Source organism: Pogona vitticeps, chromosome 5 (genome assembly GCF_051106095.1).
Source record: "Pogona vitticeps strain Pit_001003342236 chromosome 5, PviZW2.1, whole genome shotgun sequence".
Lineage (NCBI taxonomy): Eukaryota > Metazoa > Chordata > Lepidosauria > Squamata > Agamidae > Pogona > Pogona vitticeps.
The window spans coordinates 166,748,728-166,776,673 of NC_135787.1; the positions used below are offsets into that span (position 1 = coordinate 166,748,728).

General features: G+C 44.1%; 1 protein-coding gene across 1 annotated transcript in view; it reads right to left on the reverse strand.

The window, feature by feature from the left end:
* The window catches only part of CSF2RB (colony stimulating factor 2 receptor subunit beta), a 40,734-nt gene extending 17,258 nt beyond the window's left edge, over window positions 1-23,476 (reverse strand). Inside the window, exons 1-6 of the mRNA XM_073000066.2 lie at window positions 23,171-23,476; window positions 9,089-9,280; window positions 7,055-7,181; window positions 3,724-3,887; window positions 2,119-2,276; window positions 491-662 (exon numbers count right to left, since the gene is read on the reverse strand). Coding sequence (XP_072856167.2) covers window positions 491-662; window positions 2,119-2,276; window positions 3,724-3,887; window positions 7,055-7,181; window positions 9,089-9,149 — 682 coding nt within the window. The 5' untranslated portion in view covers window positions 9,150-9,280; window positions 23,171-23,476. The remainder of the gene's footprint in view (window positions 1-490; window positions 663-2,118; window positions 2,277-3,723; window positions 3,888-7,054; window positions 7,182-9,088; window positions 9,281-23,170) is intronic.
* Window positions 23,477-27,946: the final 4,470 nt, after the last annotated feature.

Consider the following 27,946-nt stretch of genomic DNA (forward strand, 5'->3'; position numbering starts at 1 on the left):
GTATAACTGAAAGTGTGAAGGCAAGAGGAGAAGGGGATGACAGAGGATGAGATGGCGGGACAGTGTCATTGAAGCTATCAACATGAATTTGACCAAACTCTGGGAGGCAGTGGAAGACAGGAGGGCCTGGTGTGCTCTGGTCCATGGGGTCACGAAGAGTCGGACATGACTTAACGATTAAACAACAACAACAACAAGTGAATAAATCTTGTGCTAAGACAAATATATGTCTTTGACCTCTTGAGGGAGCTCCATTTCTATTGATGTGCCAACTGTATTGTCTATTTTGACCCTGCAGTATAGATGCGGGAGCATTTATTCAACAGGCTACAGGCTATACCACATCTTGGAGCTCAATTTGATCGGACCTGACCAGACCACTGTGTAGGTTTTTCAGCATTTCAGACCACACATTGGAGCACTCAGACTCCCAGATTTTATCTTACCTTTGCCAATATTGACACAAGTCACTAGCTCTTTGTGGGATTACCTGGCTGTGTATTCCAGGTTACTACAGGGCTCCAATCACTGACATGTCCAGAAAGGTGACTGGCTTGACTTGGTTTGCTTCGAACACGAGCAACGTAGGTGTTCCCAGGCACAAGTCTATCATGTTGGAGGAGGATGTGGGAGGCATTTGAGACCCAGAAACTGGAAGATTCCTGACATATGGATATATGAGAGAGAGAGAGAGAGAGCATAGAAAAGGAAATATTGAAATAAAAATGAACACATTTGCATAGCCAAAAAAAACCCCCAGCCATTTGTCAATGATGGTCGTTTTTATTTATATTTGTAATGCAGTAATTTCATAAGAACCTATGACATTGCTTTAATACTGAGTCAGATCCTGGGTTCATCCTGCTCAATAATTTCCATTCTCACTTGCATCAGCCCTTCAGAGTTTCAGGTAAAGTCCTTTCCTAGTTTTACTGTGAAATGCTAGGGATTTAATTTATGGCAAAATCTGGACCTGCTGCATGGAAAGCACATGATCACCTAGCACCACAGACCTCACACATCTTACACATCTCAGGAATTCCTGGGGGAATGAAGTGCAGAGTCCTCCCGGAGAAGCTGATCTTCCCAGGGCAAGCAACTCTGTGAGGTAGGAAAAGCCACTGCCCTTTCTCAGGGCCGTAACTAGAGTAGGGCAAGCAGGGTGCAGTAGATGAAGCCTCAGGGCTGTACTACAGAAAATTAGCTAGGGTATCAGCAACACTGTCATAATTACCCCCCCCCCCAAATTAAAACATTCAGAAGCATTGCTAATTTCCTTCCTTCCTTCCTTCCTTCCTTCTATATGGAGGGATATTAGCAATACAAACACCAAATCTATGAAGAAGGATTTGTTTTTATCACTGCCATTGTTGTTAACATAATTAACAAGAACAAAATAAGAAAAAAGAAAAAAGATAAACCAGATTTCAGAAATCCAACTTCTTTTTGGAATACATAGGTAGATCAAAAGACAAAAGCTACCTTTTGAAAGCTATATTTACTTAATAGCTTGAACCTTACTAGGATAGGCAAGGTAGAGACATCTGTTATCGTAAAACTGTAGAGCTGGAAGGGACCCTATAGATCATTGAGTCCAGCCCTTATCGAGGAGGTACAGTGAGGAATCAAACTCCCAACCTCTAGTTCCACGGCCAGATTTCTAAACCACTGAGTAGTATCATACACAGAGTGTAAGCAAAGACAAACTGAGGACCAAGACAAATGGTCTTGACTTACTTTTATAGTAATGACCTTCAGTAACACTGATAGACTACAACCACAAGCCTTAAAGAACAGAACATTCTATGATTCTGGCCAAGAAAGAATCCTCTGGACCTGACGGCAGAATTGACTTGACAGCACATGGTCATGCTTATTATTAAACTGCTTTGGAAGGCTTTATCTCTTGAATCAATCATTCAATAAATTCCTGGAGGTTTCAAAGGATTAGTATTCCCACCCACCCCCAGCAAATTAATACAGCTGTTTTTCCCACAATCCCGTCACAATTTATAACTGTTCAATGAGACAGTACACAGTGCTGACTGTTGCTGGCTAAAACATTGGTAGAAATAGAAATGATGCTACTGCTAAAATAAATACATACATCATACGTACCTTCCAAGTCTCCCAAATTCGTTTGTAGGCAACTTCAAAGTCCAATACTCCCTCTAGCCAAAGGCTTCTGTTTGTTCCATCACCTGCTTCCCATGCCAATAGGAAGTCACCTTCTTCGGTGACATTTATGCTTAGTTTCTGGGGTGGAGGAGGTTGGACTGAGACAATGAATAACAAACAAAAAAACATACAAACAAACAGATTAATCTTTGCTCAGGTAGAAGAGCCCATCTGGACAGCAAACCCATCCAACAATCAAGTTGCCTCCTCCTAGAGAGCTGCCTGCATCGTCCTGCTGGAATATTTTATGATGCTAAGCCTGTTGCCCAGTTTTGTACATCCGTACATGTAAACCTTAATGGTAGGGAGAATTACAATCTCTCACCTTAGCTTTGTTGCATTTCTCTCAATCCCAGCTTCTCAACCTGGTTTAATATTGGGTTGCAAAAGCTTGTTTTCTCTTTCTGGTTTGAAATTCATACTACAGGTGTCCAGATTTGTGTTTTTAGACTACAACTTCCAGAATTCCCTAGACAGCATGAGGATTCTAGAAACTGTAGTCCAAAAACACAGATCTGTGCACCGCTAATGCATATCCTTTCTTTGTGCATTTTCCCCTACATGCACATATATTTATGCATTTCAACCAACTCAGTTTCTATCCATTGAACAAAGCATGTTAGTATGTATTTTTTCAATTGTATCCATATTAGCTGTTCACATTTTCAAATATATACATACTTTTATGCACCCTGTATTTCTCCAAACCTGACAAATAGAATTATAGAATCATGAAGTTGGAAAGGGCCTATAAGACCATCGCTTCTAGCCCCCCTGCTCAGCACAGGGATATAAATCAAAGGATATCTGCTAGGTGATTGTCTAAATTTCTCTTCAATGCCTTCAGCACTTGCCACCTCTCGGGTTAATTGGAATACATGAATTCTCCAGGTGAGAAGCATTTTTTCTACAACAAGGTGCAAAAAGTGTGAAAATGTTGCTTTCAACATGACTTTAGAATCTAATGAAGCTCTTTCTCATTCCTTCCTAAACTATTAGAACAAATAGGCAAAACAAATACGATAAAACAAATACGTCTGCTCTTCAACTGCCACAATATTGATGAATACTCCATTCCAATCTGGTTCATACAAGAAGTTGAGAAAATGTCAAAGTCCTGCATGATGTTCATTCATTGCTACCTAATCCTGTCCACAAATACTTGCCATCAAAGTCAGTCTCATAGGCCTACCTGCAGAAAAGGTTGTTACCAAGAGCTGGCTGGACAAAACTAAATCTCTTCCAAATGTCTCTGACTAGAGATATTCCTTGTGTGAGACCTGATTTACTACTCAGAACACATCAATCTAATCAATCATCTGATTTTGGAAGCTAAACAGGATTAGACTCAAATGGGAGACTACCAGAGATTACTGGAGACCTCCAGGCAAGGATCAGGATTTCAGGATACCCATGTCATCCTGTTATATCTAGACCAATATGTGTGGCAGGAAGCAATTGGGGCCTGTTTTTCTTTATGGCTAAGAGAAGATGACCTACAGATAGAAGAGTCTTTTGCATTTTTGGAGAAACCTGAATACATACCATCAGCAAAGAGGCTGATATTCTTCTGAACTTCCAGTTTTTGTTCTGGTTTGAAAATGAAGGTATTTTTCACTTTGATATTGAAAATGGTTTGGTTTCTGCAGCAGTCCCAGCGTATCAAAGAACCTACTTTTTGGGAAGTGCATGCCAGCTTTGTGAGGTTCCTGTAAACACCAAAAGACCCTTGTCATAAAGCTTGTCTACATGAGCTCAACTGGAGCGGGCTAAATAAGGTTGCATACGGTCAGGTAGGGGTCCTTGTAGCCACATGACATATGCACTTTGAGCAACCCTATTTGGTCTCACTCTTTTAAGAAAGCAAAAAGTCAAGAAGAAAAATTTCTGTCCTTTCCTCTCTCCTGTCTCCTCTTCTGAAAGGAAGACTTCAATTTAAAAAAATTACAGTATCTAAGTGTTGCAGTGCATCAGTGCTGCCCTAATCAGGTCCCCCCCCCTTTCTTCCTTTAGTTCTGTGGAGGAGAGGAGGAAGGAAACTCTTAATTTCCCAATTTAATTTCCCCACTTCCCCATATCACTCAATGGTCTGTTTAATCCACTGATGATATGGAGATATTGAGACCAGCTGGGAAATTTTAAAAAAGAAAGTCACTTTGGTTTGATCCCAGTAATCAGGCATGCTGGCTAATGGGGTGATCTTACCAACACCAAAACAAAACAGAAGGGACCTAACAGGGACCCAGAAAGGTGCCAGTAGGAACCAGGAATGACTTGGTTTGCTTTAGCAATTATGTTGTCTAATCATTGGAAAAAGGAGCAAACCCATTTCTGCACTGGACAAAACAATGGAACAAATGCCTGTCTGACCACACCCTGATTTATTTAAACAACAAAGTTGTTAACAGCTAGGTCTGTCTCAAGGAATCTCCTGTGAAAGCAAAGTAGGCCCAAGACCTGTTGGTGCCAAAATACCAGAGACGGTCATCCTTTCTACCATGTCTTGGCCTTAAAGACTCTCAGAACCAGCCTTTATCAAAACAGTTGAGAGAGAAGTGTCTGTGCTACTGAGAGGTAGCCATTTAAAGGCACTGGAGCACTTTCTTCTTTGTTCTCTCTCCTGCCTACAAAGTACTGCCACAGGGGTCATAGTGCAGGGTTGGAGGACATGCAACAAGTGGTGGCGTTAAGCTCTCCTCTCCCTTCTCTGGATGGCAGGAGAGCTACATCACCTTTGTATGTTAAAACAATTTCCTAACATTAAAAACACCCTGCGAGCCTCACAAATGTGTGGATTCTCAAAGTAACGTGCATTTCTTCTCACAGAAAGCTTTCATTGAGATTGTTGAATCCAACGGAATTACAGTATCTTCTACATCTACCTACTACACAGAAATTTAACATGGGAAGCTCTTCTTGAAAGATGAAGACTTAAACAGAGATGGGAAATGTGCACGTGTGCGCATGCACACACACTACAATTCTTTGAATCCATGCTGTGGATTCTGGGAGTTGTAGTCCAAAAGGCCCTAAATGTCTTCTAATATCTGAGAGTAGTTGTGTTTTGCCTGTAGTGGACTCTTTCTTGCAAAAAAGAAGGAAAAGTTAATTCCTGGCTGGCAGAAGCAATCTAGAGAGCTTCTGTGTTATGCTGCTGCTTTGGAGGGAGTTATAAAGCTCAGGATTCAAGGATCACATTAGTAGCAGCACAGAGAAATTTCAACACAGCACAACTTCAGTCCTTTTCACAAGTATCCTCCTGAGCCTTCACTGAGAACTCACAGAGACTCCTATTCTCAGTCCAGAAGTCTGTGTGTCCCTGAGCTGATTCCACCCTAGAACTTCTAGCAATTCTGCAGAAATAAGAGGTTAGGGCAGGTAAACTTCTTGACACCAGATTGTGGGGTGAGAAAAGTTCATTTTGAAACTACAGCTTCTAGAATCCTCAGCAGTTCCAATCTTGGAACAAAACTCCGAGTAGCTCTTCCATAGTCTGCCTATTCGCAGCTGGAAATTTTGGATGAGTAATCAAAATGGCCCAGTCTCCTGCTAATTCCACCCCCTCAGTGACTACCACATTTCCTTGTTTCCTGTCAGATTAAGGCATCGTTCCTCTTTCAAAGAAACAAGAAGTGAAAAATAGATCATGAAACAACCTCAGCTGCTCCCTCATCTTCTGCAGCAAACCAAGGATGTGTCTGCCTTCCACTCTTTCCTTTATTGTTTTTTCTTCACAGAAGGAAGACATAGCCCTTCCCCAAACATTACAACAGAATGTGTAGAAAGGGAACATGATTCATGCACACCCATAGTTGTATGCACGTGTTCCATGGTCAGAAGGAAATATTAAGCATATAATCCATCCAAAGGAACCATGTTATAGCTTAGGAAATATCTTTATCTAATATCTAAAGATTCTCTCTCTCTCTCTCTCTCTCTCTTTCTTCTCTCAAAAGATGAACATTTTAAACCTATTTTTATTTGTTTTTGTTTTTTTAACCATGAAGCACATTCAAATGTTTGTGACAAGTAAAAGCTAGTAGATACTTAATTCTAACCAACATATCAGCCCAGAAAATACAGTTTAGCCCACCTTGTAAAGGAATCAAGACTCCCTCAAATATTCCTTCCTGTCATGCCCAGCAGTCTCTAAAAAGTTGGTCAAGATGTTTTACTGCCTGAGGTAAAAGTCAAGATTATGTTTTTTCCCCTCTTCCATGCAGTGAATCTGACTGAGCTGGCAAACAATTCTCCTATTGCACTAGCAATAGGAAGTACTTTCTACTATCCCCAAATGCAATAGGGTGTCCTTTATGGGCTTCAGAGTACCCATGGCACCAGAGCTAAGAAATTTTACTTTTTTTGGATTTCAGAATCCCCCAATAGCACACCTTGTTATCACAATGGCTATGGAATTCTGAGAGTTGTAGTCTCAAAATGGTCATTTTTAAGCTCGACAAAAGAAAGTGTAAATTTTCTTCAGAGTCCCTCAGCACTAATTGCCAACCTCTTCTTTAATAACCATCAGATCTATCAAGCTGTCTCAGCAGTCCAGATTTTCCAATGAGAGCAATAGGTTAACTTAATGGGGTGCATTAAGCACCTCCAAAACCATTGCTCGGAGAAATTATTATTATTACAGTTCCCAAGATCCCTCAGCCAGGATGAACAACGAGGACCATGCTGGTTGGAGAATTGCGATGGTTGTAGCGGGGGAAAAAAAGATTTTCCAAACTCTATCCGGCCCCTTAATACCACTCCCTTTCTGCTGGGAGCTGAGGTGGCTGCCTTATGCTGCTTAGTGGTCAGGGCAGCCTCAGGCAATAGCACTTCTCCATAATCTTTTGCACTGGGTGTTTGGCACTGAGGCACTCACAAGTAGTCATTTTTGTGGAGAAGGGTCATGTTGAGAAGATCCTTTGCCTCCTGGTGTTCAACCCAAGTGCAGGCAGTGAATGATTCGTAGTCAGTGGAACAGTTGAGGTTTTTCAAAAGTGGGCCTTCTGGAAAAGAACAAAGACTTAAATTAGTACTTTGCCAGGGAAAATGAAAAAGAGCATAGAATGAAAGGCTTGTAGGGGAAGTCTGTAACAGCAGCAGCAGCAGCGACAGTGAAGGTTCAAGAACCTATGGCTGTTTTAAGGCTCTAGGCATCTGTGCCAGATTAAAACATAGAAAGAAATCCTACCACCTTGGACATATGTTTCAAGTGGAGCAAACATTACCCATAGCAACTCACAACTGCATTTTCCCCCAGGTTATTGCAAAGGTGCAGTTTCTGTCTGAAGCCACAGTGGACTTTTATTCATTATACATAATTGCAAAACTACTGGATAGCCCAGTGGTTTAGGTATGTAGCTGTGGAACCAGAGGATGGGAGTCCTATTCCCCACTGTGCCTCCTACAAGTAGAGCCAGCCTGGCTTTGAGTAAGCTGCACAATCCTGGGCACCCACAAAAGAAGGGAATGGTAAACCAGAACTCTGTATTCTCTGCCTCAAAAAACCTGGAAAGGGTTGCCATAAATTGGAATTGACCTGATGGCACACAATACATACATATGTAATTGGAAACAGAGTTGTAATTAGAGATGGGGACGACTCACCATTTTGGCAAGTTGTCCTGCTTCTTGAGTCGTCAAAACTTGATGAAGCACGAAGCTGCCCCCATGAACCGACAAAGCACCAATTTATTTGTCAATTCATGGGGGGGGGGGGGTTTACAAAAAACTGACCCCTCCCGCCACTGCCCCCCTGCCACCTCCACCGACCCCCCCCCATAATCGCTGCTGCCACCGCCATCACAGCCATCTCCAGCTGGCCTCCACAGCCACAGCCTGTAGACATTGGCTGCCCTTTGCAAATATGGTGGCTGTGACCACATTTAGGGTAGGGAAGCTACAGCTGCCATCTTTGCAAAGGGCAGCCTGGATAGCCTTAAGGCAGGCTAAGGGAATCCAGGTTTCCTTTCCAAAGATGGCAATTGCAGCTTCCCCACCTTAGTGAAGCCGCAGTGGCCATCTTTGCAAAGGGCAGCCAGTGTCCCTTTCTACAGGCCATGGCTGTGGAGGCCTGCTGGAGATGGCAGCAGCAATTATAGTGCGGGGGGTGGGGGGGTGGCAGTGGGGTGGCAGGGAGGTGGCTAAAGTAGGGAGAGGAAGGGGGTGGGGGATAGGCTGTGGGGGTGGGTGGCTGGCAATTGGCTTGCTGATTAGTTGATCAGCTGGCCGATAGGCCAAATGGGAAAGCCACAGGAAGTGACGTATGGGGATGAATAAAAATGGGGAAATACTTATCCCTTGGTACTTGTGGGGTTCTCTGGAACCCACAAATATGAAGGAATGAATATTTAACGAATCAGCTCTTTCTGACAAATACTGTACTGCAATCTGTTGTTGTTTTTTTAAATTCATCCCCATGTCTAGTTGTAATTAGCAATGTTGGTGTCCAGGGTTTTGTCGCACTGTTGATGAACCTTGGTTCATGTGACCTTGGCATATAAGGGGGAGGGCAATGGAGTAGGGCAGAAAGCTTGGTCTGAGCTGATGACAGTTGTATTGGTTGTGTGCCAAACCTGCCTACTTTATGTTTCTGCCTTCCTGAGGTAAAGCTGCTGAAAGCAGTGTAGACATGTGAAGTGGGCAGTTGGACACCCCACCAGCAGCAAATACCAGCAGACAGGTTTGTGTCCATTTCACAACAATTTTTTGCAAGCTGTCTAAATCCAGCACCTTGGGTCAAAGCTTTCATTAGCCCAAGCCAGTTACAGACCTGATTGCAAGGTCTTCATTGCGCTCCCATGAGAAACCAAGGAGACGGAAGCTAGAATATAAGTGAAAGAATAAAAGTGATATAAAGAAGGGGAGGAGAAGAAAGAAGAGAAGGATGGGGGAAGAGGATTAAAAAACCTACCCCGAGCTATAGTGGTGTAAAAAATAAGGCTCAAGGTCAAAACACCCTTCCAGGACCTCATGTCCCTTCAATTTTTCTGTCCTCTCTCCAGAAAATGTCCTTTGGCAGAAGAGAATTCTTGGTGTTAGCCACTTCTGATTGACAGCAACCTTCCTGGTGCTTTTTAAAAGGCTGTTATTTCTTCTGTATCATCTGAAAATTGAGACAAAACAAATTCATTATGATAAATTTATTCTTTATAAGATCTTGTGAATCTTGTGAATTCCATCTAACCCACTGGTTTCCAAATTCTCTACCTTCAGTAAATTCTGGTCATACTGCCCAAAAAAACACCATTTATATCAGGGGATCTTGAGATGCATTGAAAAACATGTCCACATTGAGAATTTCATTTCAGCCACTTTTTGGAGAATTTATCAATGTCTGAGACATTCTTCATATCTGTGATGGAAAGAACTTAAGATTTTAAAAATCCAAATACAAGAGAAAGCAAAACTGATGGATTTTCCCCACCCCAACTCCTGAATTTACCAGAAGACAATCTGGAGCTATCTGTCCTAAATTGTTGGCACTTTTAGAGAATAGCTCTCAAGCAAGTCAACAGAAGTGATGAACACAATCTCTGGCCAAACTGATTAGCTGAACAGATCAAAAAGTACTGATCTGTTTTTTGTTTAAATCACACAGATACCTTTTATAAAGGGAAATAAAAAGAGGCAGAAACCAGACTATCCATCTGCATCAAAGACTCTCACTCTCAGAGCATCTCTTTACCAAGGAAGTTCCCTAAACAAAGTTCAGAAGCGAGAATTCCACAATCACTTACAGCCACATGACACACCATGCAAAATAACCCAAAGTCTGATCTGCCAATCTCATTTTCTTTTTCTAAAAGCAGGTGTAGGGCTGAATTAGAGTGGGATTGCAATGCATGGAGAGGGAATCTTAGAGTGCAACTACATTGACAAAGCATGTGGAAATTGCTCTGGTATTGAGATTGTCTGATTTGCATGATTTGCTATTGACTACATGGCATAGAAGTCTATGCAAATCAGCCCAGAGTTCTCCTCCACAAATCCATAGTTTTTTTCTTTCACCACTGGAGCTTCTACTTTTCTGGAATCAAATGCCTTCACATTGGTTCAAGTGGCATGATTGCTTGACCTAATGTGGAGGGGTTTGTAGCTGTTGTTATTTAAAGGCATTCCAGTTGGGCCCAGCAGCAGTGAGACAGGCAAGGCAGCAAGGAAACTGGCTACCTTTTAAATCCTCTCATCTCGGCATCTGGTGCCTGAGCCTCCTTCCTTCCTTTCAAGACTTTCTAATCTAGTGCCAGGGCAATGACCAATGGGGGGAAAGGGGGGGGAGTGAGGATTTTGCAGAGAAAGGAGGAAGTTTTAAAGTACCAAGGTGCCTTCTGCAAATCAGGATGGTCAGAGAGAGCTCCCCTAAAACTCTCTCCCCTCTCTCTGCCAGGTCCTCACTCCTTTTGTTTTCTTAGCAAGCTGGAAGTAAGGTGTGAAATTTTGTATGCATAGAGTGTTAAAATAATAAGTGTAGAAAATGCAGTCTTGAAGTGAAAATTTCCTCCTGTCTCTCTGCTGATTCTATGCTTCTCTCTGTGTCTCTGTCTCTCTTTGGCCACCTAGTTGCCCTAGGCTTAGGACAGCAGGCCCAAGGAAGGAAGGGAGGAAGGAATGAAAACAAGCAGACTAGGCACCATGTGTAGGGAGAAGATCTATCTATCTATCTATCTATCTATCTATCTATCTATCTATCTATCTATCTATCTATCTATCTATCTATCTATCTATCTATCTATCTATCTATCTATCTATCTATCTATCTATCTATCTATCTATCTATCTATCTATCTATCTATCTATCTATCTATCTATCTATCTATCTATCTATCTGTCTATCTGTCTGTCTGTCTGCCTGCCTGCCTGCCTGCCTGCCTGCCTGCCTGCCTGCCTGCCTGCCTGCCTGCCTGCCTGCCTGCCTTTCTATCTATCTATCTATCTATCTATCTATCTATCTATCTATCTATCTATCTATCTATCTATCTATCTATCTATCTATCTATCTATCTATCTATCTATCTATCTATCTATCTATCTATCTATCTATCTATCTATCTATCTATCTATCTAATCTAGCTACCTAGCTACCTAGCTACCTAGCTAGCTAACCCAAGGTGGCTTACATCCTTAAATATGTGGAAGCTAAAAACAGTAGGCATACAAATATTTTAAAATAATTAAACAAGTATTAGAATAAAAATAGTAATAAAATCAATACAAAAACACATTTAAAACAAAAGAGCACAACAGTTCATTTAAAACCTCTCTCATGCTTTCAGTCACTAAGGAAGAGCCTGCCTGAAGAGAATGGTCTTTGCCTGCCTGCGGAAAAAGATGGGGCAAGCCTAGCTTCCCATGGGAGGGAGTTCCAGAGTCTGAGAGCAGCAACAGAGAAGATTCTCTCCCGTGTCCCCAGCAAGCACACCTGTGAGGGTGGCAGGACTGAGAGAAAGGCCTCCCCTTAGGATCTTAAAGCCTGGGCAGGCTCATAGAGGGAGATGAGGTCTTTTAGACAGCCTGGACTCAAGCCATTTAGGGCTTTGTAGGTCAAGACCAGCACTTTGAATTGTGCCCAGAAATGGATCAGCAACCAGTGGAGCTGCTGTCCACATGACCTCTGTAGCCAGCTCCAGTCAGTACAGTGGTACCTCGACTTACAGCCATAATCCGTTCCAGAAGATGGCCGTAACTCGAAAAGGTCATACGTCGAAGCACCATTTCCAATTGAAATGCATTGGAACGTGATTAATCCGTTCCAGAAGGGGAAAAAAAATCAAAAAATCAAAATAAAATAAAACTAAAACATGCCAAGCCCCATAGGAACGCGCTGGGGCTGAATACTCACACACACACACACACACACACACACACACACACACACACACACACACACACACACACAGAGTCAGCCCCAGCAGAACACCATAGGGCTGGGGGGAAAAACACAACCCCCACCCACCCACACAGCCAGCCCCAGCGGAACAATATGGGGCTGGGGAAAAACAAACAACACACACACACACACAGCCAGCCCCAGCAGAATGCCATAGGGCTGGTGGAGAAAAACCAAAAACAGCCCCCCCACACACACACAGCTAGCTCAAACGTGATGGGGCTGGGGAAAAATCATACCAAAACACAAAAAACATCACAGCACAGAAACATAACCCCCCAAAACCCAAACCCACCCTGCAAAATAAAGTAAGCCTCCACACTCTAACCGTTGGGGCGAAAGAGTTTCAAATTTGAATTCTCTGCCCTTTTCCCCTGGCTCTCTTGATCACAACTCGAAGCTCCGCCGCAAGTTGAAGCAAAATTTTGCACCCGGAGATGGTCGTAACTCGAAATGGTTGTATGTCGGGACGGTCGTAAGTTGAGGCACCACTGTAATCAGGTTGTTCCATTTTGGACCCTCTGGAATTTCCAAACATTTTCCAAAGGCAACCCCACGTAGAGCACATCACAGTAATCTAGTGAAGATGTAACTAGGGCAGATCAGTCTTCTCAAGAAATGTACCATGGTACACTAGTTTTCACTTTGCAAAGGCACCCCTGGCCACTGCTGAAACCTGGGCACCTAGGCTCATAGATGAGTCCAGGAACACCCTCCAAATCTGTACACCTGTATTTTCAGAGTATAACCTCATCCAGCACAGGCTGCAACCTTATTCCTTGATCTGCTTTTTGACTGACCAGGAGCACCTCTGTCTTGTCTGGATTAAGTTTTAATTTATTCACCCTCATCCAATCCATTACTCACGCCAGACACTAATTTAGAACCGAAACAGCTTCCTTGGATTTAGATGGAAAGAAGGAATAGAGTTGGCTGTCATTAGCATACTCCGGATGACCTCTCCCAGAGGTTTCATGTCAAGTTTAAATAGCATAGGGGGACAAAACAGATCCCTGAAGAACACAGCAGGCCAAAGGCCAAGGTGCCAAACAGGAGCCCCCCCAGCACTACCCACTGGGTTCTCCCTTCCAGGAAGGACTGGAGCCACTGCAAAACAGTGCTTCCAAATCCCATCCCAGAGAGATGTGCCAGAAGGATACCATGGTCAATGGCATCGAAAGCCACTGAGAGGTCCAGCAGAACCAACAGGGACACACTCCCCCTGTCCAGTTCCTAGTGTAGGTCTTCCACCAAGGCAACCAAAGCAATCTCTGTCCCAAAACCAAAGCCAAATTGAAATGGATCTAGATAATCCATCTCATCCAGGAATCCCTGGAGCTGAGAAGTCACAACCTCCTCCAGCACCTTGCCCAAGAATGAAATATTAGAGACTAGCTGGTAATTATCTGGTACTGTGGGGTCCAAGGAGGTCTTTTTCCAATAATGATCTTATTACTGCCTCCTTTAAGCATGCTGGGCTGCTGCCCTGCTGCAAGGAGACATTCACTAGCCCTTGGACCCACTCAGCCAGTCCTTCTGTAGCAGCTTTTATAAGTCAGGAAGGGCAAGGGTCCAGGAGACAAGACACCTCTCCAAGGATCCTGTCCACATAATCAGGCTGCAAAAATTGAAACTTATCCATCAACACTGAACCAGCAGGAGCCATAGTTACATCTACAGAAGCTGCATTAACGACAGCATCCAAGTTACAGTGGATCCGAGCGATTTTGCCTGCAAATTGCTGGGTAAATTTTTCACTGAGTGGTCAACACCATCTTCCTGTAGGCTATGATGTAAGAGGCTCTTGACCACTTGGAAGAGCTCAGCTATGCAGACTCAATGGTGGCAGTGATGAACGAATAGAACTTCCAATGGAAACAGGCCTTCAAATGGATTCTAGCCTGTGTTCGGTTGGATTCATTCTTTTTCACCATTATTGCTCTAGTCTCCGTCCCATTCATTTCATCATCACCAGTTCCCCCATAAACCAGGGGGCTAATTTGGCTCTGCCTCATGGGAGGGGATGCTTAGGAATGATTATGTCAACCACCCTGGCCACTTCTCCATTCCAAAGGTCAACCAGGGCTTCAACAGAATCTCTTGCCAAAGCAACAGGAAACTCCCCAAGAGCTGTCAGAAAACCATTTGGATCTATCAGCCTCCTGGGGTGGATCACACCTGCAGAGGCTTCACGTTCCAGTAAGTCTAAACCCCACCAGATGATGATCTGTCCATGACAACAGAACAAAAGAGAGTTCCTCCACACTCAGATCACCAACATCCACCCCAGCACAGAAAACCAGGTCTTAAGTGTGCCCTGCAGTGGGGGCAGAAACCATTTGAGACAGACCCATGGTTGAGAAGTCCCGAGCCACTCCTAACAAAGTTGCCTTAGCATGAAAGTCCCCGGCACAACAAGCCAAGAAGACTCCAACACCACCCACGAGACCAGCACAGTGACCTCAGGCTGTTGAGCAGCAGGGTGGGTGGTACACCAACAGATTCCCTTTTCTGTCCCAGATGCCCACTTTCAAATATACTCATTCAAACCCAGAAAACTGGGGGAAGTGGCACTTGGTGAGGGGGTATAGTATCACCACGATAGACCATTGCAACTCCACCTCCCTGCCCCACAGGTTTTGCTTGCTGCTACACAGAGAACCCTGCCGGACAAAGTTGGGTGAATTTGACACCCCTAGCCTCATCCGAGCCACATCGGCCTGCTCATCCAGGATCAAGTTCTGGATGGCTATTGTTTTTCCATTTACCAATCTGGCATTTAGCAGCAGCAGTTTCAACCCAGGGGGGCCTTTCACCATGGCTATCCAAGTGATCTAAGTTTGGGGACAGTTTAGGGGCAACCAATTTCCCCCTTCTCTCTCACATGGTGCTGTGAGTGCTGTCCCCCACCATATCTCCCCCTGCCCTGAACAACTCCAATAGCTGCTCCCTGGTTCTCTTTCCCATCAAAATACATCCCTCCACAAGCAGGCAAAGACTAAATGAGCAGCTTCCCCTCCTCCCCCACACCAGTTGGCAGAGACTGGGAAGAACATCATAAAAAGCTGAAAAGAGAGGGGATGATTTGGAAAGGTTGTGGTGTTCAAATGGTTAATTGTGGGTTAATATGGTTAACAAGCTGCAAATTAGGCTGATTTCCTCCCCTCTCTCTGCTGATGCCTGTGTGGTTGGCTGAAGCGAATTAACCCAGGGAAACCCAATGTTCAACTTCCCAAACATGACTTCACAGCAGACCCATGCACATTTTATCCACTGTGTAGTTGCATCCTTAGTCCAATTCACCTACAGTATTTCTCCAAAGCTTGCACAAAGATGCTCCTTAGATAAATAATGCCTTATAAAAGTCTATTGAAGTTTTCTGGGTGATATAAATACCCTGTTTCCCTGAAAATAAAACCTAACCTGAAAATAAGCCCTAGTGTGATTTTTCAGGATGCTCATAATATAAGCCCTACCCCCAAAATAAACCGCAGATAAGTGAAACCCCACCCTCCACCATTGTGCAGCAACCAGAAGATGATGACATGACTGGATTTGACTAAAGGTAGATTGCTGTACAAGAAAAAAGTAAAACATCCCCTGAAAATAAGCCCTAATGTGTTTTTTAGAGCAAAAATTAATATAAGATTCTGTCTTATTTTTGGGGAAACACGATAGATTCACAGTATTACACACACCCGTCATCTTATCTTCTGCTCCATCTGTCGCATTCTCTTCTGCTCTGTACTTCATCTCCTGAACTCTATCCAGGAATATCCCTCCTATAAGGAATGGTGAGGCATTCATTCAGGTGGCACAGGACAAACGAAATTACTGTTGCCTCCACATATCACCATGTTAATTATAAATTCATATGAAATGATATGGCATGAAAATATAATTAAATTAGAGAGGGAAAAATTCCAATGAATAAAAAAAATAGAGATTAATATGAAATAGACATTTTGCATTATGATCATTGTGCTATAATAACCTATGTTAACTCATGAGAGGGGTGATTTATGCCCAGGCTCTTGAAAGTCCAGCTCCTGGGATACATTCAGATAGGAGAAATAAGTCATTGTGATGCTAACCTCTTTAGAACCCAGAGTCTTGGCAACAATTGTTTGGCTGAAAATCCACGGGTATAAATAGATAAGATTTTACTTTATTTTGACTCATGAAGAAATACAAATTTTGTTTTTCATTCTTACCTCCCCTGTCAGGAAGAGGTAAGAATGATGTAATAAGATGTGACTTATTTAGAAGCTTTATGCTCCGTTTTGTTTTTATAATATCTAAAGATATGTATTCTAATAGATTTTAAGTAACTTTTTAAAGTGACTTGTAGGAGAGCGTAAGTATTTTTCTTTTTTTTAAATAAAGAAGTTAATTCTAGCACTGTGTATTTTGAAGTACTAAATTTAAGCTCTATACCGTAAGTACAGAAGATACAAACTTAGTAAATTATATAATTCTCTACATATTAAAAACACTGTTTATATGAAGTGAGATTTTGTATTAGAAAGCTGAAGATTCTGAAATATATACTTACCCATTTTTATATATCTTATATCAATGTATGCCTACAACTTTGAACTTTTTATATACATGCTTGCCTATTAAATAAAATTTTAGAAGAGAAGATTCATGTCTGGACATTTAAATAAAACTTTCATAGGGTTATCCAGAGGGAAGAGTTGGATTAATACAGGAGAGGGTGCAAAATCTCCTGGGACAACAAATAAATTCCTTGCCAATTGTGTGTGTAAAACACAAACCTTCAAAAGGATATAAGATAGGAACCCTGTGAAGACATTCAGATAGTGACAGAGAAGGAAAATAACAGGGATGCAGGGGGAGTGTCTTGCAGTAGGGCAGCAATGGTCCTTCTTGTGCCCCAGACAGCTGGAGAACCTAGTCTGCTGATGTCCTTACCATACCACAGTATCAGTTCCCTGGCAGATGACTGTATTTTAGATCCTGCTCAAAATGTTTGCTTTTTCTGGTACTTAAATATTATGAGAGATGAAGAAAGTGTGGAAAGGGGCAACCCAAATGATCAAGGGGCTGAATCAAGTTCCCATGAAGAAAAATGACAAGGATTGGGGCTCTGCAGCTCACAGAAAAGGTGACCACCGGAAGTCATCACAGAACTGTATAAAACTGTAGATGGTATGGGGAAAATAGACAAGGAAACATTTTGATCCCTCTCCCAAAATACTGCAAGGAGTGATAATGGAGGGATTAAAAAGGGATTGCTTCTTCATGCAGTATATCGTTAAACTGTGGAACTTCCTGCCACAAGATATAGATGGCATTACAACAGGGATGGAAAAATAAAAAGGGGACTGAATGGGCCTGGGTCCTACTTGGAGTAGGCAGGACATGACATTCTGCTTGCAAGGCTCCAGAACAATTTCCAGCTTGCTGCTGGGCCCAGTTCAAAACTGGGCGAGCTTCTGTTTGTGCAGACATGTAGTGAATATGTGTAGGGACATAACTGAAAAAGTGAAGAGGCTACTGTTCCATGGAAGTTAGACCCATCAATATATCACCAGGTAAAACACACTGTGTGGGGCTGCCCATGGAAAGTGTCAGGAAACTTCAATAGGTCCAAAACACAGCAGCCGGATTGCTAACTGGGGCTGGACACAAGGATCACACACACCAAATCCATTAAAGTAGTTCCACTGGCTGCTGATCCATTTCTAGGCAGAATTTAAAGTACTAGTTTGAACCTATAAAGCCCTAAACGGCTTGAGTTCTAGCTGTCTCAAGGACTGTATTTCCCTTATTAGCCTGTTCAGTGTTAACGATCATCCGGCGAGGCCTTCTTCTCATCCTCCACTCTTCACAGGTACATTTTGGTGGGAACATGGGTTTTCTCTGTTGCTGCTCCCAGGCTCTGGAACTCCCTCCCAAAGGAGGCTATGAGGGGGTGCTGATAAGTATTGAGCCTTCCCCCCCCCAAAAAAAATGAGCTAGGAAGCTATAAATTGCAATGTGTATTGGCCAATTTGTCTATGGTGCAAAAATAAACTACAGTACCTATGACTTTAACTTATCTTTCATGTTCAGATCCAAAGTGAACATGGCAGCACCTCCAGAAAAGTTCGGTGTGGAAGAGAATAGGACCATAATCAAGTTCCTGTTTCTCCAAGGGAAAGGTGCAAAGCAGATCCATGATGAAATGTCACAAACTATGGATGACAGCGGCTCTTCATATACAACAGTTAAATGTTGGGTTGTCAATTTTAAAACTGGCCATTTCTGTGTTGAAAGTGAGAAATCCAAGTGGAAGGCCTATTTCTGTCTCTGTGCCTGCAAATGTGAAAACCATCCATGACATGATCATGGAGGGCCACCAAATATCAGCCAAAAGTATTGCTGTATATCTGAGAATATCGTATGAGAGAGTTGGTGCCATTATCCACAATGACTTGAAAATGAGAAAGCTGGCAGCAATGTGGATCCCCAAACTTTTGACAACCGAACAAAAGAGGAAACGTATGGAGTCATTGGTGGCTGTTTTGGAACATTTTGTAAGAAATGAGTCAGATTTTCTGGGTAAACTGGTAACTGGTGATGAGACATGTATCTACTGTATGATCCTGAAACAAAGGAAGAGTCTAAGGAATGGAGGCACAGTGGTTCCCCCAGGCCAAACAAGTTCCGAGTGCAAAAGTCGGTGCAGAAACAAATGGCAATAGTTTTTTGGGATAAGAAGGGAGTTCTGCTGGTGGACTACCTCCAACAGGGTTCAACCATCAATGCAAAATATCATCTGCTTTATTGACAAAGATGAGGCAAAACATCAAGGAAAAACATCAAGGAAAGCTCTCCAAAGGTGTCATCCTGTTGCACGACAACGCCTCATCACACACTGCAGGTGAAACAATGGTAAAACTGACGTCCTTAGGCTTTCAAGTGATGCCCCATCCACCCTATTCTCCCGACCTGGCTCCTTCTGACTATCATTCCCCAAACTCAAAAAACACCTAAAGGGACAACGATTTGGGAGTGTTCTGGAGGCAACTAATGCTGCAAATGAGTGGTTATACCAGCAGTCAGAAGAATTTTATTTGCAGGGACTTAGGAAGCTGCAGGACAGATGTCACAAGTGCACTGACTTCCTGGGGGAATATGTAGAATAGTGTGGCAGTTACAGGTTCCTAGCTCTTTTTTTTTCTGGAAACGGCTCAGTACTTATCAGCATCCCCTCGTAGGCCCCATTTTTGCTGTCCCTCTACAAGCTGGCAAAGACGCCTCTCTTCAGGCAAGCTCTCTCTGAGTGACTAGCTACCTGAGTGGGGCTTTTTAATGGATTGCTGTACCTTACTGCATTGAATGTGTTGTGGTGTTGCTTATGTTTTTTATTTGTAGTTGTTTGATCCTTTGTGTATTGTTGAGGCTCTGGTGGAGGGATGGTACGCCACCACTACCAGGGCTGTCACCACGATCGCACTCAATCGCCACCTCCACTGCCGAGCCTGCCCAGCCCCCTGGTATAACCAACAACTGCGGGCAATGAAGCAGAATGGGAGGAGGCTGGAGAGCATCTGGAGACAGGCCCCAACAGAATCTAATCTAAAAGCTGCAAAACTCGTGTCAAGCATCCAGTTAGCTTGGCCGCCGGGACAGATGAATGGCGAGCAGGAGGCGAGCAGCGAGCGAAGCTCTGCCTCCTGTCAGTCTGCTCCTATTAGGTTCTAAGCCACGGCTGATCTGACAGAAGGCGGGAGCTGCAATTGCAGCTCACCTCCTGCTCCTGCTCGCCATTTCCTTTATAAGCATGATTCAAAGCAATTCTCCAACAACCTACTGCATAACAAGTATCGTTCCCTGGTGTCAAAAAGGTTGGGGACCACAGAGCTAAAGTGAAGGCTAATAGGAGAACAGACTTCGCTATCCGGGTAAGTGAAGCTCAAAACCACCAGGCCGAACTCTTTCGTACAGTATGCGATTTATCCAGGGTTGGTCATAGTGACAGGCCTCCCAGTATTATCTGCTGTGACTAATATGTTTTTTAAGCGTAAAGTGGAGGCCATCTGCTGGGATCTTGACTATCCTTCTTCTCCAGTAAATCGAGCTGAGACATCCTCTGCACCACCTTACCCAATGAGCTTAACATGTTTTTAGCCTGTGATGTTGGCAGAGTTCGACAGGATGCTTGACCCCTGTAGGGCCACCACAACCGCCCTAGATCCTTGCCTGGCCTGGTTCATAAGAGCAGCAAGGCCTGTAACAATGGAATGGGCCACAGCCATTATTATTGGGTCTCTCCTTGAGGGCAAGGTTCCCCGTGACCTCAAGGAGACATTTATTAGGCCCATTCATGAAAAGCCTAACTTATCAGTGGACGATATTAACAACTATCAATTTAAATTTTAATTTCTATTTTAATCGTATTTTAATCATTTTATATTTTATTGTGTTGAATTTTAATTGTTGTAAGCCGCCCAGAGACCTTTGGGTAGAGTGGGCGGCATATAAATAAAATAAAATAAATAAATAAATAAATAAATAAAATAAATAAATATCAACCCGTCGCCAATGTTCCCTTTCTCAGCAAGCTAGTGGAGAGAGCGGTGGCCGATCAACCTCAGGCACTCCTGGATGAGACTGATGCCCTTGATCCATTTCAGTCCGGCTTCAGGCCGTGCCATAGCACGGAGACAGCATTGGTCACCCTGCAAGATGACCTTTTGAGGGAAACTGACGGGGGAAAATGTCCTTGTTGGTTCTCTTCAACCTATCAGCAGCCTTTGATACCCTCGGCCATGGTATCCTTCTGGGATGGCTCTCTGGGTTGAGGATCGGTGCCCTGGCCTTGGCCTGGTTCTGTTCCTTCCTCGAGGGCTGTCCTCAGAGAGTACAGCTTGGCAAGATGATGTCCACTCTTTGGACTCTTAATTGTGGAGTCCCTCAGGGGTTGATCATCTCCCAATGCTGTTTAAAAACTATATGAGGCCCCTGGGGAGTTCATCAGGAGTTTTGGAGCTCACCCAGCTCTATCCTTTCATCTTTCACCCTTCTGCAGAGGATGCTGTTCCACCCCTTGAGTGCTGCCTGGATGCTGTGCTGGGGGTCAATGAGAGATAATAGATTGAGGCTGAACCCAGGCAAGATGGAGATCCTGCTGGTGGGCGCCCCTAGTGTTTATGGATTGGGTACCTCCCTCTCCTTTGGGAGGGCTACTCTCTCCTCTAAGGATGAGGTTCACAGCTTGGGTGTACTTTTGGACCCAGCGCTGTCAATGGAGCCTCAGATAGCGTCTATAGTCTGCTCCGCCTAGTTACATCTAAGGCAGATTGCCCAGCTGCATCCCTACCTTGACACCAGGTCCCTCACCACGCTGGTTCATGCACTAGTAGATATTAGTAGTCTTGAGATTTGACTACTGCAATGCTCTCTATGTGGGGCTGCCCATGAGGCTGCTATGGAAACTTCAGCAGGTCCAGAGAATAGTGGCCAGATTATTTAGTGGTGTAAAGAAATATCAACACATTTCCCCTACTCTGGCTGCTCTGGACTGGTTACTTGTCCATTTTTGAGCCACCTTCAAGGTGATGGTATTAACTTGTAAAGCTCTAAACAGTGTGGGACTTTGATACCTGACAGAGTGCCTCCTCGCAATGAGATCTGCCCGCCCTATACGATCTTCCCATGCTGGGCAGTTCAGAGAATTGACCCCAAGAGAGGCTCAGAAAGAGAGAACCAGAAACCAGGCCTTCTTGGTGGTTGCTCTTCAGCTTTGGAATGACCTCCTGCCTGAATTCTGCCTGCCCCCTTCACTGTGAATGATAAAGTGACTATTAAAAACATGGTTTTTTTTACAGGCCTTCCTGGACCTTATAACGCTTTAATAAATTGATGGGTCCTAATATTCATATTATCAGTCCTGCTTTATATTATTTTACATTATTTTAATTAATATTACAGTATTTAAAATGTTGGTTTTATCCTTATTTTGATTTTATACTAGTATGTTCAATGTTTTGAACTTTGCATGGTTAATATGTAAACCACCGAGAGTGGCCTGGTAGCCTGATGGGCAGTATAGAAGCGAAATAATAAATAAATGAAATTGCTTACTCACTGTTGTTAACTTAAATACTGTATTTTAATTGTTCTAAGCTGCTTTGGGTCCTTTTTAATGAGATACGTGGGATACAAGTAAGTACAGTCGTGTCTCGCTTTACGATTGCCCGCATTACGACGAAACTGCATTACAATGATCTTTTTGCAATTGCAATTGCAAAACGATGGTCTCAATGGGGTTTTTTCGCTTTGCGATGATCAGTTCCCTGCTTCGTGAACCAATTCTTCGCAAAACGATGTTTTTTAAACAGCTGATCGGCGGTTTCAAAATGGCCACCGGGTAAACAAAATGGCTCCCCGCTGTTTTCTGGGATGGATTCCTCGCAAGACAGGCAGCGAAAATGGCTGCCCCATGGAGGATCTTCGCTGGATGGTGAGTTTTGACCCCATTGGAACACATTGAAGGGGTTCCAATGCGTTTCAATTGGGTTTTTTTGCATTACGATGTTTTCGCTTAACAGCGATTTTCCTGGAACAGATTATCATCGTTAAGCAAGGCACCACTGTAAGTAAGTAAGTAAGTAAATGTCATTCCGAGTATCAAAAGCATATGCCTGTACAGTATATTTGTCACTGGCAAACAAGAGACACAAGTTGTGAGTACATCTCTGTGTGGGTTTCTCACAGGCAAGTGACTGTATGAACAAAATTTAGACTGATCCAGCACCATTCGTGTGATGTACATACATCACAAAAGGAACAAGTAGAAGATAACATGCAGTCCTTATTTCACAGGAGGCAGGATTACCTCTCTGGTTTTACTATATAATGTTAACCAGAGGATTAGTGCTGAAAACAAGATTTCCCTTAGCCTAAAAGTTTTTAGTGCTGTGAGTAGAGAAAGTACTTTTTCAGGGAAGCACTTAGGTGCTCTTTCATCTCCTCAAAACATGGCCCTAAATCCAACAGTTAGTCCCAATCAATGGGATCTTGCTGAGTCAACAAGCTCTACCAATCTAAGCCATGGTTTTCTAGCACAACAAAACAAAGCAGTCCACTTACCTTATCTTTTAATTTTCCTTCTGTCTCTAATGAACCTTCTTTACCCAAGCTAAAAGGTATCATGGATACCTCCCAAGCCGGTGAAGAGTTACATCTCTCATTATTTCCTCACTGTTGGGTGGGGCTCCTTTACAGGGACAGGAGCCCTTCCCTTTCTTCCTAGCGTCAAAGTGACATTTGATTGTCCTTAATCTGTATGTCTGGGAAACTGTTTTCTCAGAACCTTCCCTTCTTGTGATTGTTTCTCAGTTTCCGTTTCTCATAACATGGGTTATTTCAACATCTCCAGTTCAAGGAAGGGAAACTAGTTCTGTTTTCTGGAACTCTGTGCGTGTCTGTGTGTGCACCATGTGCGTGTGAAGAATTGTGAATACTCCTGTGAGCCTGCTAAGTGCCAGAGTGGCCAGGCCCCCTTTGCAGGGGGGGGGGAATGTTATCTGCATGCAGAACACCCGGGCCCTGGAGCAGAGAAGACACTGCCCATACATCTGCAAGCACAGCTGTGGCCTTGGGTGGACTAGAAATAGGAGAAAGCTGGGAGGGAGAGGGGGACTCCGAGGAAGAATGGGAAAATGCCAGGGAATTCCTGACAACAGCAGCAGAGGACAAAGACATGGTGCTGGAGAGAGACCAGGGACAAAGTCACAAAGGGGTGTTGCCTTGTCCTACAAAAGCTTGTCAGAGTGAGACCAGGAAGTGAGGGCTGGGAGACAGTTTGGTTGCAAGTTTAAGGAAACTCCCAACCCCTAAACGGACAATAAATGTCCTCCCACCTTGTCTTCAATCACCCTCTGCTTGTTTCTGACGCCAAGCCTGGCCGACTTAGGCAGCTGCTGCTGTCAGAACTCCAGTTATGGGGACCCAGCCCTGCGGCCTAGCTCTTTGCTCTTGCAGAGGCCGAGGGCTAGAGGGAGAAGCAGGGATATGGGAAGAGACTTCTCCCTGTTGGGGCTTGGGCAATTTTACTGAATAGACATTCTCTGCAAGCCACGCTGCCAAAAGAGTGAAGAAGTACCTCCTGGGGGACAAGCATATACAGTAGCTGGAACTGTGACCAGCAGCTCTGGCCAGGAGCCAGTCTGGAAGCAGGGACTGGACTATCGGCCGCCCAGGCAGGGAGCCTGAATTCACAGGAACTTCTTGAGTTTCCTCCTTTGGATGGGGCTGAGTTATCTCAGAACTGAAGTACCCCACGGGAGGTGGGATTCTGATAGAGATTTTGTGTTTGGTCAGCCCAGAGGTCCTGGGCCAAAAAAGGAACCACAACTTCCTGACTCACCGGCTAAGACAGGCCTGGGGATGCAAGAATTGTTGCGACATTGTGATCCTCTTTGTGTGGGTACAATAAAAGTGAAGTTCTACAAGTACAGTTTCATCATGGAGGGAGTGGTGCGGCCACTCACAAATTCCTCACTTCATCTTCTGCTTGGAGGACAAAAGATAAAGATATCACTAATATGTAAATAGCTTGGGTCTAAACTATGAAAAATATTGTACTTCCCTTTGTGGGTAGTAAGATCATCGGGAGAGGCCTTTCTCTCAGTCCCACCACTTTCACAGGTGCATTTGGTGTGGACGTGAGAGAAGGTCTTCTCTGTTGCTGCTCCTAGATTCTGGAACTCCCTCCAACTGGAGGCTAGGCTGGCCCCATCTTTGCTATCCTTCCAGAAGGAGACAAAAGACCTTTCAGTTCAGGCTTTCCATTAAATGACTGGTTGACAAAAGGGAATTTTTAAAGGGAACATTGTATTCTGCTTTACTTGTGTTTTTTACTGTTGGTCTTATGAGTCTTAATTAGAGATGGGTGGTTTGTCTGAACTACGAACCACGAATCTTTTCACCATGAGCCGACGAACTACAAATTGGTTTGACGGTTCATCAGTTTTTTTTAAAAAAGCCTGATCCCCCCATCCCCTAGCCTGCCCCCTTCCCACTACCCATCACCTCCCAACCTTGTCTTCTGCAGTCTATGACACCATCGCCACCATCTGTGGCAGCTGGCCTGCACTACAACAGCCTACACAGCCACAATGGCCATTGCAACTATGGCCTGTCTTAAGGGAGTCCGAGCTGCCCTTTGCAAAAATAGTGGCTACAGCTTCCCTGCCTAAGAGAAGCTGCAGCTGCCATTTTTGCAAAGGGCAGCCTGGATTCCCTTAAGGCAATAGTAAGGAAATATGAATACATGCCTCTTAAAAGGACAAAACCCCTATATTCCTTTGTACCTTAATTTCATGACACAGGACTTGATTAAGAGACTGAAGGGAGCTACCATTGAAGAGTTTATCTCCCATTTATCCCAGAAGCCCAACATGATGCTACCTTTGAAGACAGTCAATTGGTGCAAAATGCAGTAGCTACGTTGCTGAATGGTATGGGATAGCAAGAATGGATCATCTGTGTATTGAAAGACCAGAGAGCCAGTATGGTATAATGGATAGCAAATGATGACTCAGAAGACCTGGGTACAAATTCCTGTTTACTTAAGGAAAGTCACTGGTGGGAAAGTGACTATGGTAAAATACACCTTAAGGAGGTGAGATACCCCAAACTCTATTGGGGTCAACATGAGGTGAGAGCAACTTGTCAGCATATAACAGATTAGAAATATATGCACCAGGTATCTGTAGCTTTCTTGGCATGTTCAAGGTAGTACTGATGGGCTGATGTGCCCTGCCACCTGAGTGGCCTTGGTCAAGCTGTGCTGTGAGGGACTAGTATACTATTTCTGGCTGCTTCATACCTTGGCAGCCTATGAAAGGTCACTATGAAGTCAGAACTGACTTGATGGCATATAATTTTAAGTTACCTTGAACACAACCTTATGGCCAAAAAGTGGGATAAGAACTGTAATGCAGTGGTTCTTAACCTTGGGTTACTCAGGTGTTTTTGAACTGCAACCCCCAGAAACCCCAGCCAGCACAGATGGTGGTAAAGGCTTCTGGGAGTTGCAGTCCAAAAACACCTGAGTAACCCAAGGTTAAGAACCAGTGCTGTAATGGAATAATTGTGTAACATGCTGGAATCTAATGATAATGATGTGAGAACAAGGCTGAACCAAAGGCCTGCCTCTGTAGAATTCCTTCCAGATAGAATCTTGTGTCACATTGCACTGTTTGAGACTCAGCAGAAGAGAACATCCCACATTGGAAAAGCGTTGTGTGGGACCCTCCTTAGAGAGTGATGAAATCTCTGTTTGGCATTTGTGGGTGAGGCCATCACAGTGGGTTGCCCTGGGGACCAAATTGAGCTGGGCTGCCAAAGGGCTTGTCAAAAAGCCCTTTGTGATGTGGGAGTGATGCCCAAATGAGATGCTCAGGCTTGGCCAGTATTAATAAGGCAGTTTCATTTCTGACTGTCAGATGGAAATGATGGAAACTGACTGGATCGTGGTTCTGTTGGAGCACCTGATCTTAATCTTCATTCTCTGGATATGCATACGCTACCTGGTAAGAGAGAGGCCTTTGAGCCTTGGAGTGTCTCTTAAGTCCCTGTAAACCAGTGGTTCTTAACGTGGGCAATAATGCCCCTCGGGGGGGATTTCATTTTTCAGAGGGGGCGGTAGAACGAAAAGGGGTGGTGTGGGGGCAAAGGAACAGAAGGGGGCGGTAGGGTGGCGCTGGAGCAAGCCAAACCTGTGAAGGCGGCTGCAGCCGCAGTGCTGGCAGTGGATCTGGTGCCACCACCAGACGATCCAGCTCTTTCTGCCTGCCACGTCTCACCTTCCTCCCTTAGGGAAGCACAGAGTGTGGATCGGGTGGAAGGAAAGGGTCTGTCGGGTCCCCATCCTCACTCGGTGAAGCACTGCCTCGCACCTGGGTGGGGAGGGAGAGACAAGCCCCGTTTGTCCATCCTGTCTTCCCACCCACCTTCCCGCCCGTTGCAAGGGAAGAGTGGAGAGAAACAGGTCGGTTTGGGGTGGCGCGGCAGGATTTCTAGGGATGGAGCTGGCGCAGGTTATCCTGAGTGGGTGGGAATTCAGCAGCTTTTCCGGCTTTTCTTGTTGGCCTGTTGTGGCTGGCTGGCTGGCTGTCAGGGGGGAAGAAAGTTCACCTGGCCGAGTTTAAATGGTTTTGAGGGATGTCAGACTTGAGATCTTCCCCTGTCTTCCATGTATATGGGTATGATGTGCCTTTATGTGTAAATCCTCTGGGAGAGAAAACTCTCAAATTGAACTGAGAGCGCTGAGGGCAAAATCCACAGGGCTGTCATAGAGAGACTTAAGCAAATGTACTGCAGAAAGTCAGCCACTCCTCTTTCTCCCTGAACCCTGAGGATCTGTTCAGTGAAGGCAAAAAGGGCAGCATGTCAGTGGCTTGAGTATAACAGTTTGCTTCAAGAAGGGGGTGGCGGGGGCGCTCCACAAGGTTTAGACTACAACTCCCACAATCCCCTGCCCATGGCCCACCTTCCCGTCCATTGCAACGGAAGCATGGAAAGAAATGGGTTGGATTGGGGTGGTGAGCCATCTCTCATTGAGCTATTCAGCAGTTCAGTTGTTTATTGTTCTGTTGGGTTCTTGGAAAGTTGTTTTTAAGGTAATTCGTTATGGATGTTGTTGTAACCCTCCCCCCCCAAGTAATTTGTGTGAGTAAATGTTGCAAAGAGTGTTAGTTACTCATTACTTTCTGACTACTGTAAAACCCTTAGGACTGTGAAGTGATTGGCATAAAACTTGAAAATTCTTCTCAAAATTTTCTGAAAAGATTATGTGAAAATGTTACATTAAACAAGTTTCATGTGTAGAAGGTTGCTTTGGTCAACAGACTTTTACAT